General features: G+C 33.3%; 1 protein-coding gene across 3 annotated transcripts in view; it reads left to right on the top strand.

The window, feature by feature from the left end:
- Positions 1-15,343, top strand: part of LOC127723338 (E3 ubiquitin-protein ligase UBR5-like) — a 76,151-nt gene that overhangs the window by 51,236 nt on the left and 9,572 nt on the right. For all 3 annotated transcript variants that reach the window (XM_052229913.1, XM_052229912.1, XM_052229911.1), the window contains exons 44-47: positions 111-329; positions 1,680-1,908; positions 3,189-3,314; positions 7,181-7,325. In XM_052229913.1, the coding sequence (XP_052085873.1) occupies positions 111-329; positions 1,680-1,908; positions 3,189-3,314; positions 7,181-7,325 (719 nt within the window). The remainder of the gene's footprint in view (positions 1-110; positions 330-1,679; positions 1,909-3,188; positions 3,315-7,180; positions 7,326-15,343) is intronic.

Raw genomic sequence — 15,343 nt, 5'->3', positions numbered from 1 at the left:
ACTGTATCTCAAAAAATTCTCTTGAAGTCGGACACATTTGAGATCATAAAGAGTTGCAGAATTCAAAGCATTATTAGATTTTATACATTAATATTTACTATATATTTCAGGGAACTGAGCGCTGAAGCATTGCTAGATTTAGATATATTTAATTTATCTGCGACGGATAAAAAGAAGAAGGTAACAGAAAGACGTACTGACATTGATGATGAGGAGGACTTGGATGATAGTTCTCCTTTATTTTGGCAACCTGGAAAACGTGGTTTTTATTCCCCACGACCAGGAAAAAACTCACCTGAAAGACTCAATGCATTTAGGAATGTTGGAAGGTATGATTTTTTTTCATGTGTGTTTCTGAGAGTGAATGGGTTGTTTAAAGTACATAGGAAATTTTCTGTTTCTTAGAAAATAACTATATAAAAGGATTGTACAAATTGTCATCTTTGTTTTATTCCTAGCCGTTGCCTGGGGATGCACACATCATTTTTATCGAGCCTTCGACTTTTGTTGAAAAAGCGAGACATAGCGATCCTACATTCTGTCGGCAGCGGTGTCCACAAATATTCACTCTGTGGTTAAAGTTTTTGAAATTTTAATAACTTTCTTAAACTATCCTGGATTTCTACCAAACTTGGACAGAAGCTTGTTTAGGATCATAAGATAATATTCAAAAGTAAATTTTGTCCGTATTTTACTTATAAATGGACTTAGTTTTTCTGCCAGGAAACATTACATTCACTCTGTGGTTGAAGTTTTTGAAATTTTAATAACTTTCTTAAACTGTCCTGGATTTCTACCAAACTTTGAAAGAAGCTTGTTTATGATCATAAGATAGTATCCAGAAGTAAACTTTAAAAAAAAAAAATTCCATTTTTTCCGTATTTTACTTATAAATGGACTTAGTTTTTCTGCCAGTTAACATTACATTCACTCTGTGGTTAAAGTTTTTAAAATTTTAACAACTTTCTTAAACTATCCTGGATTTGTACCAAACTTGGACAGAAGCTTGTTTATGATTAAAAGCTAGTATCTAGAAAGAAATTTTGTTAAAATTTTGTTCCATTTTTTCTGTATTTTACTTATAAATGGACTTAGTTTTTCTTCCAGTTAACATTACATACAGTCTGCAGTTTAAGTTTTTAAAACATTTATTAGATTCATAAACTATCCTGGATTTTTACAAAACTTTAACAGAAGCTACTTACAATCAAAAGATAGTATAGAGAGGGATATTTTTATTAATTTTTTTCCTCATTTTTGTTGAGCCTGCGATTAACAGCAAAAGTAGGCGAGACACTAGGTTCCACGGAACCCTTACAAATTTTTTATTCAAGTAACTAGACCTCTCAAGTATTAAACATTAAAATATTCTTCAATAGAATGTAAAATATAACATCTGATATGTTTCACCAAATTTTTTTATTGAGAACATTTATTATATCCCTGCTTCAAAGGTGGAGGTATACTGGTTTACCTCTGTACCTTACACATTTCTGTTAAATTTTCTTTGAAACTGCAAATCATCGCACATACTGTTGCTTTACCAGTTTTATATGATGTTATTGAATAGATGATGAATATATTCTATGGAAAGCACTTCCCTAAAGTATTGTAATAATGCCAATGAAATCTGATAGGACATATTTTTAATATTTTAATGTTGATGAATTTAATTTCAGAATAATTGGTTTATGTTTGTTACAAAATGAAATGTGTCCGCTATTCTTAAATCGTCACGTACTGAAGTACATCCTTGGACGTAAGATTGGCTGGCATGACCTAGCATTCTTTGATTCTGTTATGTATGAAAGTTTACGACAATTGGTGCTAGACTCTGAGAAAAAGGATGCCAGTTTGTTATTCACTGCCCTGGATATGAATTTCTGTGTGGAAATGAACCCAGAATTGGTAAGATGTTTATATGTTAATAAGGACTGCAAAAATTTGATTTTCCACTGCCCTCTGTATGAATTTCTATGTGGAAATGAATCTGGAATTGGTAGGATAATTATATGTTAATGAAGACTGCACAGAATTTTATTTTCATGATAAGCCACACATGAGAAAGAAGATTTGTTTCACTTTAAGAAATAAGTGGAGATGTAGGTATATGTAAACAAGACAGTCACCAAACAATACTTAAAAATTCATTTAGTGGTAGACATATGCATATGGTCTTCAACAAAGAAATAAGTATCCATACAACATGTAAAACTCTAATCACAATAAGTCACAATAAGTTAACAGACTACCGAAAAAGGAGTAAGTTCGGTAAGGGTCTAATTTGGCCCTGATTATTAAGTTCAATGTTTCAGTATAACATGTGTTTTAAGTTGATGAAAAGACATGTGAGAAAGTTATATAGAAATATTTTTGCCAAAGTTTTATTTTTAAACATTGATTTTGACATCCCAAATAGGTTAAAAATAGAGATTTTTGCGAAATTGGACAAAATTGTCCGGATTTCAACCAAATTAAGACCTAGGAAACATAGAGCACAGACGTCGACAAACAAAATATTCAAGTCAGATATGTAAAATGTCATAACAAACATTAGGCTTAAATATCTTTGTTGTCGACGCATGCGCTCTATGTTTCCTCTCCAAAAAATCAACGTAAATTTGCCCATTTTCATTGAATTTTCACGGAAAATCAAAATGAGTGCTATTTGTGACGTCATGAATAGAACGCAAAAACATAAATTTTCAACAAAATGGTGTTTTTTCAATCTAGTCATTATATTACCTATGATTCCTTGTGACATTGGTCAATAAATCCTAATTTCAATTTTCAGCTAGAATAAGGGGCCATTTTAGGGCCTTATCGAACCTACTCCTTTGTTAACAGCACCAAATTCCTTACTCAATACAAAACATTTAAGTTGTGAAAAGAAACATTTTGAATAAAATAATTTTTGACCAGGTTGCACAAAATTTAAGGTTTTAGTGAAAAATTTTCATTCTTTTGTGACATTATCTAAATCAAAGTTTTCTCCCTATAGAAAGAAAAAAGACAGATAAAAAGTTACGTCTGCTACGTAGTATATGGTTTTCATGTAGGAGTTTCAGCTTTACCTTTTCCATATTACTTTCATACCTTCACATAGTTTTTTTCCTAAAAATGTTGATGGAGTTTAAATCACATGTATGAGAAAGACCAAGAATAATTGTGTATTTTGTTGATAATAGGGTGGCGAGTCAGTAGAATTAATTCCCGGTGGTGCTGATATTGAGGTCAATGCTCAGAATGTGCATGACTATGTTAGAAGATATGCTGAACTTAGGATGGTGAAAGTTGCAGAGAAAGCTCTAAAGGTATGTGCAAACCAAGTTAAGCTTATTAGAGATATACAAGGGTCTGCAAAAGGGGGGGGTCTTCATTTCTTTTCTTTTTTTTTGCCATTTTCTCTTTCTATGGTTTTTTTTTGCCCATTATTCATTGTTATTTTACTCAATTTTTCTCTATTTTTTATTCTTTTGAACTATACTTCTTTATTTTGTAAACCCCAACCAGACCCCCATAAATACAAGATTTTGACAAGAAATGATTGCTGTTGTAAGAAGTTCCTATCTGACAAATTTCCAAGATTTCCAATGAATTTATTAGTTTTGCTTACATGACATGTCAGTCCATTAGATAATAGTTTGTTTTAGTTGTTATTACTGTCAGCCTGAATTTTGAAAATGTGGCAGTCAGCCATGAGAGAATAGGGTAAGACTTTCAAGGTGCACTGTCATCTGAAAACACTAAATATCAGTGTGTCTGTATAACTGTGTTCTAATGAAGTGCACATAAAAATAAGTGTGTTCACCGGCTATTATGTTTGTGCATACTAATAAATATCAGCAAAAAGTGTCAGATTAAGGGGGTCTTGGAGGTTTTTGTCCCCCCCCCCACCTTCTGTGATTGGGAAATATATCATTTTTATACGACCGCAAAAAAATTTTGTGGTCGTTTATTGGTATGATGTTGGCGTCGTCGTCGTCGTCGTCGTCGTCGTCGTCCGGCGTCGTCGTCGTCGTCCGGCGTCGTCGTCCGAATACATATTGGTTTTCGCACTCTAACTTTAGTTTAAGTGAATGGATCTTTTTGAAATTTGACCATAAGGTTAAATACCACAAAAGGAAGGTTGGGATTGATTTTGGGGGTTATGGTACCAACAGTTAAGGAATTAGGGGCCAAAAAGGGGCCAAAAATGAGCATTTTCTAGTTTCCAGACAATAACTGTGGAAAGGTGTATGGATCTCTCTGAAATTATACTACAAGTTTCCATACCACAAAGGGATGGTTAGGATTTGCTTTGGGGGGTTATGGCTCAAACCGTTTAGGAATTAGGGGCAAAAAAGGGGGAAAAACAAGGTTGTCCTGGTTAATGGACAAATACTTTAGTACAAAACATAATTTAAAGCAGTGTAAGGGAGATAAATCAAATACATCATTGAAATTATCTCCCTTACACTGCTTTTAAATTATGTATAAAGTAATGGTTAATGAACAATAAAGATAATCTAAAACAGTGTAAGGGAGGTAATCCAAATACAACGTTTTGGTTACTTCCCTTACACTGCTTTTAAATTATGTTTAAAGAAATGCATATTTATAAAGGAAGACCAGTAAAAATATCTGCAAATGTTTTCATCTTTTTTTTTTACAAAAAAATCCATATGAAAGATTTGACACTATATTTTTATTAATTCTATTATAAAATAGATTAAGTTAGCACTATGGTAAATTTAAATGGGTAATTATGGTTGCCAACTCCATTGGAAATTTGAATTGAGATTATGACCATATCTTGAGGGAAAGAATTTTTTTTGGGGAAAAAGGGGGGGGGGGGATAAAAAGAAATTGTGGGGGGCCAATTTTTTCTCATTTCAGATTTCAGAAATTAAAAAGAATTATTCTTCAAATATTATTTTTTTTTCAAATTTCAAATATTGAAAAATTTCAAGAAGTAATCTTTAATTGCACAGTATGGCGCATTAGATTTGTAAAATCTTTGATCACATTTATTTATTTGTTATGCCGAATCTAACAGTGTATTTAGATTTTTAATTTTGGGTCCAGTTTTCAAATTGGTCTACATTAATGTCCAAAGGGTCCAAAATTAAACTTTGTTTGATTTTAGCAAAAATTGAATATATGAGGTTCTTTGATATGCTGAATCTAAACATGTATTTAGATTTTTGATTTTTGGACCAGTTTTCAAGTTGGTCCAAATTGGGGTCCAAAATTAAACTTTGTTTGATTTCAACAAAAATTGAATATATGGGGTTCTTTGATTTGCTGAATCTAACCATGTATTTAGATTTTTTATTTGTGGACCCCGTTATCTAATTGGTTCATATTGAGGTCAAAAGGGTCCAAAATTAAACTTTGTTTGATTTCATCTAAAATTGAATTATTGGGGTTCTTTGATATTCCAAATCTAACCGTGTATTTAGGTTTTTAATTTTGGGTCCTGTTTTTTAAATTGGTCTACATTGAGGTCCAAAGGGTCCAAAATTAAACTTAGTTTGATTTTGACAAAAATTGAATTCTTGGGGTTTTTTGATTTGCTGAATCTAAACATGTGTTTAGATTTTTGATTATGGGCCCAGTTTTCAAGTTGGTCCAAGATAGGGTCCAGTATTCAAACTTTGTTTGATTTCAACAAAAATTGAATATATGGGGTTCTTTGATATGCTGAATCTAAACATGTATTTAGATTTTTGATTATGGGCCCAGTTTTCAAGTTGGTCCAAATTGGGGTCCAAAATTAAACTTTGTTTGATTTCAACAAAAATTGAATATATGAGGTTCTTTGATATGCTGAATCTAACCATGTATTTAGATTTTTTATTTGTAGGCCCCGCTATCAAATTGGTTCATATTGAGGTCAAAAGGGTCCAAAATTAAACTTTGTTTGATTTCATCGAAAATTGAATTATTGGGGTTCTTTGATATGTCAAATCTAACCGTATTTTTAGATTTTTAATTTGGGTCCCGTTTTTTAAATTGGTCTTCATTGAGGTCCAAAGGGTCCAAAATTAAACTTAGTTTGATTTTAACAAAAATTGAATTCTTGGGGTTCTTTGATATGCTGAATCTAAACATGTGTTTAGATTTTTGATTATGGGCCCAGTTTTCAAGTTGGTCCAAGTTGGGGTCCAAAATTAAACTTTGTTTGATTTCAACAAAAATTTAATATATGGGGTTCTTTGATATGCTGAATCTAACCATGAATTTAGATTTTTTATTTGTGGGCCCCGCTATCAAATTGGTTCATATTGAGGTCAAAAGGGTCCAAAATTAAACTTTGTTTGATTTCATCAAAAATTGAATTATTGGGGTTCTTTGATATTCCAAATCTAACCGTGTATTTAGATTTTTAATTTTAAGTCCCGTTTTTTAAATTGGTCTACATTAAGGTCCAAAGGGTCCAAAATTAAACTTAGTTTGATTTTAGCAAAAATTGAATTCTTGGGGTTCTTTGATATGCTGAATCTAAACATGTGTTTAGATTTTTGATTATGGGCCCAGTTTTCAAGTTTGTCCAAGTTGGGGTCCAAAATTAAACTTTGTTTGATTTTAACAAAAATTGAATATATGGGGTTCTTTGATATGCTGAATCTAACCATGTATTTTGATTTTGGACATTGGACCATAATAGGTAAATTAAAAAAAATTCAAGTTCTAAGACCACATTCTTTCTGTGTCAGAAACCTATGCTGTGTCAAATATTTAATAACAATCCAAATTCAGAGCTGTATCAAGCTTGAATGTTGTGTCCATACTTGCCCCAACTGTTCAGGGTTCGACCTCTGCGGTCGTATCAAGCTGCGCCCCAGCGAAGCATTTTATTTTAGCATGAAATGGACCAAAATTTTGTTTGCTGTGCTCTGCTTGTATATATTCTGTTTTCTGGAATTGTGCCCCCCTTTTCAAAAATCATGTATAATTGAATCATGTAGGAGTCACAATATGCAAAAAATACAAAGAAAAAAAATTTGAAGGTGTATAAACATATAAATTTGCAAGTTATACACTGACCACACTACAAGGAAAATATCAAAGGAGATAACTGCTTCTCCAGACCTATTAATCTTCATTTCTAAACATAAAACTTTAAAAAAAGAATAAGCACGATTTTTACTTATATAAACAGTGATGAAATATATATGTAAATAATTTTTTTCAGAGTTTACAACAGGGTGTTTTTGATGTTATACCTGCTGCTAACTTAGAAGGACTGACTTCAGAAGATTTACGATTGTTGTTGAATGGTGTCGGAGATATAAATGTACAGACTCTGATTAGTTACACATCATTTAATGATGAGAGTGGTTAGTTTATTCATATTTTTAAATAGAGATGTTACAGTACTGTGGATTCATTTATTGTCGAGCCTTCGACTTTTGTCGAAAAAGTGAGACATAGCGATCCTACATTCCGTCGTCGGCGGCGGCGTCCACAAATATTCACTCTGTGGTAAAAGTTTTTGAAATTTTAATAACTTTCTTAAACTATCCTGGATTTCTACCAAACTTGGACAGAAGCTTGTTTATGACACTGGTAGACCTATTTGGCAAATGACCGCGATTTTTGGATAATCTGCGCGGAACGGAAAATAATTAGAGGTTCATCGTAAATTTGCTGTGTCACAGAAAATTATGCATGTCATCCGGAGATTTACCGTGTCGGCGGGAATTTGCCGTTTGTCCGATAAAACTGGTGTGTATTGAGTCATTGATAGAACCAGTGATGCGTGAGCGACGGTTATTAATAGATCGTTGTATATAGATGTTTACATAATCCATTATACAGTGTCGACGGGAATTAGCCGTTGGTCCGATAAAACTGGTGTGTATTGAGTCGTCAATAGAACTATTGGTGCGTGAGCGACGGTTATTAATAGCTCGTTGTGATATATACAATGTTTACAGTCAGATAAAAAAAAACTGTCTTATTACCCTTTTCAGTCGAGATAATAAAGTTACTTAATATTTAAATATCGAATTTGGTTATTTTTCAATAAAGAAAAATCTATTTTAATGTGACCGATGAACAGGATGAATACACGCGGTAACTTTGAAATACACAACTACAAATATTCTCACCTTATAAAATTCTTCTTTATTGTCATGTTTAGAAAAGAAATCAGTTCCTGTACTAATAGTCTTATTACTGTAGATGCCGTAATCCGGCAAGATGTCACATACTGATTTGAGACTTGTTTAATAGAAAAATATATGTATATGTCCGAGGCCAGAGATCATTTAAATTTCATTGGCAAATATGAATTTTTACTACGATCTGATTTACCTGTGTGATCCATTAATCTTTATTAATGAAATGCACATTTATACTCCTAGGGTTGAAGGCATATATAAACAAAACAACATGATTCGATGAGATAATAACAAGTTGCGAATTGTAGTCCGAATGGGTATACTAGTATATAGGAACATTTGGACATTATTTCATATTCATAATTAATTAGTTCATCCGTCATTTGTTTTATTGAATTACTATTCAACTGTGGTTATACAAAAAGAACCGTTTATTGGAACTAAATACAATGAACCATCTGTTTATTTGATACAGGTGTCAACATTGAATTGAAGCTTTACATTTCTGACGGACAGGGGAAAGTTTTAACCTTAGTTGATATCAGGGGTCAACTGGTATAGCAGTATGTTGGTAATACACCGACCGTCGTTTCATAATATGTATATGTATTTACGCACAATGCAGTCCTTTCAAACTCGATTTCGCTAACTCGTAGGTTGTCTTTTAGACAAAAAAGTTCCATTTAAAAGATATGAAAGTTGCGTACATGTATACCTCAATGCACGTCTTGTTAACTAATCTGTTACATTGTGAAAAATAAATAAGTTCTAATTAAAAGATTGGAGGGTTATTTTACATGAATAAAAGTTTTTCTGATCATTATTGTTTTTCAATTATTTTTGAGAGTGCGATCTTAAAACTAAGTTCGTCCTGACATGCATGGAATATTTGCCACTGGAAGTTAAGCAACCAACAATCACTCATCTTAAAATAAGCCTGAGAGATAATATTCTTTTAAATTTTAATTGTTAGACAGTTTCTTCGTTTATTATAAAGCACTTTCAGGTGTAATGTTAAAGTGTATATTATATACATTCCGGGATGAGATTAATTTACTATAATTGCCAACAAAAAAAAAAGAAATGATGTTACGTTTCTTTTAATTAAAAATTAGACTGTAACGAATGTAGACCGAACATTTTAAATAATGAAATAATGCACGCCAAAAATATCTGTAATCAACTTGATCTTAAACTTGACTTCGCTCACAAAAGAGAATGTTAAAAATAACTCAGATCAATTGTGTCGACTGCACGAGATTTTCCAACGGCGGGAAATATCATGTAACTATAAACACAGGTGATGTTACTGACCGATTGTGGAATGTCAATTTAGGGTTAAATTTGATGTGTAATGATTGACATTATTGTGCGCGTTAAAGTTGAGGCTCTAGAAGGTTCATTTCAATTTATAACCGAAAATCTAAAATCAAGTTTTTTTTTCAAATCAACGTTTAAGTTTTGAATCTTGTGGGAGGGAAACTTTATTTTATTTGTTTTTTAGGGGCAAAGGGGGTTACCATAAAAGTCTATAGGAAAATTAAATAAAACAATTTCGAAGGTCACAACTTGTAAACTAATGAAAACAATAATATAGCGAATTAAATAACTGTTATTAGATTGCAATAACATGACGGTTTTTTTTGTTTCGGGAGTGGGAGTGTGATTACCTTATATACTTGAGATGTTCCATTTTCGGCATTATTTGTATTAGTTTAACTTGTTCTCGGTGGCGGATCCAGATTTTTTTATATAAGGGGAGGGGGCACTAACTGCTAATCATTCTTAAGTGATTCCCTATATAATCAACATTTATTTTCCAACAAAAAGGGGGTGGGCACCGTGCCATTCCCCCTATATAGCCGACCGAGCAATGTATAGCCAGTCAAGGTCGTTAAAAACTTCCATATATATGTATAGCCAGTCAAGGTCGTTAAAAACTCCCGGTTCTATTAGTTTCATTATATCTTCATCAGCATAACTGTATCGGGAGCATTCGAGTAAGGTAGCACTCCATAGATAGGTGTGTAGTTTCGCATGTATGACACAAGCGCTGCAGTTGGCCTAATGTATTAGAAGGCCAGGATCGGAAGATTATTAAACATTCTGTGGCTCAATTTTAATTTTATTTTCTAACTGTGAAGTGCTACCTAAGCCGTGGCCTGCAGAACCCTACTCATATTTTTAAAGGGTGTTCCAAAAGCATATTAAACCACTTCCAGCATTATACAGGTCGTGAGGTACAATTTGATGGGGAGGAGATTTCAATTGCTGTTCGTTGGGTTAATTTCCTATAACTACGAATTTTCGTTTTTTTTTTCATCAGATTTGCCCGAATTGTCTATTCTGTTAACTCCATGTAGACCCTCATACGCAATGTTTTGTCTTTTTTTTACCACGAATATTTATATTTGTCAACAAATTAGACAACTTATTTAGTTATTTTTTGTATGTCGAGGATAACTTCAATGTAATTTAAAATCGATCTCTCATCGCTCCCGTTTTCTGATATCTTGTCAAGTTGATTTCCAAATGTTTTTTTTTTTATTTAAGAATTGAATGCTTCTTTTTGTAACTTCATTTGGGTGTAAAAGCGTTGGCCGAAGTACCTTTTGTATGAAGCGCGGAAGCGCTTCATTCTAAAAATGTGCGCACGGTCAATGCTTTTACACCCCTATGAAGTTACAAAAAGAAGCATCCAATACCTATAATTACATTGTTAATTAGCTAGGATCATGAAAACACGATTTTTATCATTTTTTTATTTAATTTGCCTGTGCACTTTACTGTTGGATCTCGTGTCATCATGAATGATAAATTTCATTGTGTAATGAAGTTGATTAAGGAATAACGCGAGATTTCAGTTAGCCACTAAGAATAACGTATTATAATGAAACATACATCTAATGTAATTATATATTTGTACCACTTATTTTATATTCAGATTATAAACTGAATAATCCCGAATACAAGTACTCCAAATCCCTGATAGCCCCCCTGAAACACCATACCTATATCAATTTAATTAATTCTTAAGACAACCATTTAACTTCAAAGGGGTGGGTGACTGCTTTTTCCCCTCATAAAATCATATTCTGATCCCCAATTTGATGAGAGAAAAAAATATTTTGGTCAGGCAGATGACAAAAAAATATTCTGAATTCCAGATTTCCCCATACCGTTTATTTTGAGAAAAAAATTGCTTGGTAACAGTGGGGAATAACGTTGTGTTCCAAATGATTTCTGACTCAGACCAAACCCCCTAACCCCTTGAATTTAAATGTTGCTCCTATACGCGTTACTATCATGAATTTTCTATGTTTCATGTATATTTCAGGTCAGGTCCCAGGACATACGCTGTGTTCAAAATTATAAAAACGTAGAAAATTTATGATTCGTGTACGTGTAATATGTCTCAAGAAAATGGATTGAATTAAGTACTATAATCATTTTTTTTATTTATACAAAAATACACAAAGGCAATGAAAACGTGTGTGCGCCAAGAACGGTCAATACGTATGACAACTCGGGGGCTGATTTAGAGGGGTGGGATGGGGGCAGGTTGTCCAGGTCCCTCCTTATGAAACTACATATTTGGTTAATTCAGACTTTTATTTGCACCTACCCTAATAATTCAGTCGTCATATTCCGCTGATCTGCGATTACTTCATTAACAAGTATATAGGAGAAATCGATTACGGGGAGAGACTGAATTTTTCGGGTTTAGTTCAACTCCGACCTTCTTTAGTTTGTACAATATAGCAAGTCTATTTAATCCATTTCTCCGCTGTTTTCGTTATATATAGCACTTTCGTCATACTTAGGCTAGGTCTCAAAGAGTGGGTCATAGATATAAACATATCTAGAAAAATGCTGTGAAGGTAATATCTTGGATGTGCCAACTAATAAACGTGTCAACGCTGTACCATAGGATTTGTATAGTAATATGAAATTTCAGGGTATTGGTGCATGGTCAAGTGGTTAATTAAACTTGGATTATCAATGAGCGAGAATTAATGGCCATTTTAAATCAATCATAAGATAATGGTGATTGCACTTTTTTATTATTATTAAATAATGAAAGCTTTTTCAGAGGGACGTAAAAGGGGGCGTTCCTGCACGGAAGAACGCGAAATAACATTGCCATTTCACGATGAACGAACAATTAAAAATGTCTTGCACGTTGATCTTTTTACCGATTTCACGAAACACGGTGAATAACGAACCTGTTTTCACAGCTGCACGTGAAATAAAAATGGCAAAACAAGTTGCACGATTATATATAACCCTTTACCACCCTCTTTTCAGATATAGGGAGTGACGGACAAAGTTTTAACTCTTAATGAAAGTGTTCTTTAATTCATAAGTAATAAAACATAAAATTAAAGGCAAGTTAGGCCCTTCTGTCAAACGGGAAAGATGCGCTTGAAAAATAAGTGGCTGGGTACCAGTCTTCACGATAAACTTTTGAATCCACAAGCCGGAAGCTCAATTTTACGAACATTTAAGTTGGAATCTGTTGGCATGTAGAGAAGAATTTTACAAGCCCCAAAACAATTCTGTACGCCATGGCTGTAGGACTCGTGGTTAAGCTCGAAGACTGGGGTACGAATTAATTTTAATAGTAGTTCACCATGCAAGACCGAATGTATAAATACAATATAGTTTTAAATATAGTGTGGCAGAAGCGGATTTAGAAGGGGCAGGTCCCCCCTTTTCTGGAAAAAAAAATTTGGTTGATTATGTAGGGAATCACTGAAGCATGACTAGAGCGAGCCCCCTTTTAGGCAGCCAATGCATATAAAAATTTCTGGATCCCCGCCACTGGTGTGCTAGCTAATAAATGATATATTTTTTACTACTTTTATTTTTTTTAATCCTTGGTCCGTCTATGTGAAATAATCTAAGTTTCATCAGGTACTCACGCGGAGAAATAAAATATTGAAGTGATTTGAGTACCGATAAATTAAATGTCTCCTTGGTAGCTGGTATCCCTTGAGGGATTAATAAATTGAACTCAGGCCATAAAAAAGAATATGTTTGTTTGCCCTAACCCTACCTATCCAGAAAAAAGCTGCTGCTCAAAATCTTTTATTGCCCTGATTTGAAAAGTTTTTTTTAAATCAGATAGTCCTGTATACTAAAACATATCTGATACTTCAACTTCTCTTTGCCGAAAAAAGAAAGAAAATGCCTGCCTACCTACCTACCTACCCACTGTCTCTACCTTTGGGTAGGGTTTGGGCAAACTAAAATATTTTTTTAGTGTGGCCTCATGTGTGTCGGAATAGGTATAATAAATATATTTCATTTTACAGTATTTTAGTTTTTATGATTATTAATCAACTTATGGTACGGTAATAACTTTTATTTTTGTTTTTTTTTTATTTTTCTTTTGTGTCAATTTCAATTTGTCCTCGTTCTGTGAACAAAATAACACGACTACACATTTTAAAAGACAAAACACAATTATAATTCGATCAACACTTTGACTTATTATACTTACTTAGCATAAAAAACCCAGATAAACGAGATGCATGCTCCAGATATTCTATAGAATTTTTAATTCACCAGTAAATCAGAAAATTATGTCCATCTTCAACATTTCTTTTTTCATTTGATGTGTGTTATATCATTTTGAATATCTTACAATGCACATAAAAAAAGACTAGGTTTTTGCGATGTCCAATATTACGTGCGATGATGTGTAGCTGCATGGTAGATACTACATGAATTACATCATTTTGATTATCTTTGAAATCACTCACACGTGGCGGTGTACACATAACACACAATATATGACTTTAAATACCTGGGGCAATTTATACTTCCGTTTATTGTCCCTTTAACTAGCCAGTGTATCTGTGTATAATGTATTTACCGACCGTGCAAGGGCTGTATAGCCAGTCAAGGTCGTTGAAACCTCCATTTGTTATGATGTATCTCTGGCTCCATTGATAGACTCCCATAATATAGTCGAGTGCGGATCCCGGATTTTGAAAAAAATGTCGGAGGACGAAAAGACAACATTAGAAATGGGACTAATGTATGAAGTTTATATTATGCATATACCATTGAAGCAGCCTCGATGATAAATTGTCATCTAAGACGGTATAAATTAAAATTCTGTATGACATGTCACGAAGAGGAGTTGAGATATATGCGACATATTTTATTATATGTCCTCACAAAGGTGGTCTATTTCACATGTTTTCGGACATTAAATCTATTTCTTGTGTTACAGTTTGCTGACTGTTAATGTTCATCATAACCTTTTCGCAAATAGGGCCGTATTTACACTACAAATTTCACTCTGAGTACAGACAAACCTGTGCATCTTGAAAATTTTTAGAGTATTGGGTGGGGGGGGGGGGGGGGTAGGACCTTTATCGGGACTCCGGGATCGGGTGTTTTTAAGCTCGGGATTTCGGGATCCGGGAATTCTTTTTTCGAATTTCGGGATGTCGGGATTTACATTTTTTTAAATTCGGGACCTCGGGATTCCATGTTTTTAAGCCCGGGATTTCGGGATCAGGACCCCTCCTACCCCCCTCAGTATGGCAGGACCTAGATAAATAAAATTTAAATGCATTTTAAGTTTCAGAATATTGAAAACTTTACTAGATTTTGCTATTCATTTTTTTCGTTCCTGCAGAAGGTGCCAAAATAAACTAAGGTGGAGAGAATCGGAGACGTTAAGGGCTTGAATAATTCGAGTTAGGTAATTACATGGTCCGAGGACACAGTTATCGTTCTTTGGTTTTTGTTTACCTAAAGTCGTGGTGTGAACAGTGTGTAACTAGCATTTTTTTTTTATAATACACTTTCCCAATTTATTTCTTGATATCTAATGCATGAAATTTTATGTAAGTGGATGAAATTACATATTAAAAAAAATTGGGTGCTGAATCTTTATGTTAACAGAGACATATAAATTGTATTATATGTCTCTGATGTTAAGTAGTGATTTGGTCCAGTTAAAAAAGGTCAAATATTAGTACGTCTGAAGCTGTCTAACTGAATTTGAGACCCCCTTAACACAGAATTGTCAATAATATGAGTTATCTAGAGCGTTAATACGTTACAATTGACTTGGAAAGAGCCGATTTTTAAATTGAATTGATTAATTCAAAAGGCTTGGGCAAATAACATTTGAGAACGTAACTTTATAGCAAGGAACTATAGCGTATGCAGATTTTCTTTGAACACATACGAGGGTCTTGAATATTGGG

This window comes from Mytilus californianus, unplaced genomic scaffold, assembly GCF_021869535.1.
Source record: "Mytilus californianus isolate M0D057914Y unplaced genomic scaffold, xbMytCali1.0.p SCAF_13, whole genome shotgun sequence".
Taxonomy (NCBI): Eukaryota; Metazoa; Mollusca; class Bivalvia; order Mytilida; family Mytilidae; genus Mytilus; species Mytilus californianus.
This window is presented reverse-complemented; position numbering and strand designations above follow the sequence as displayed.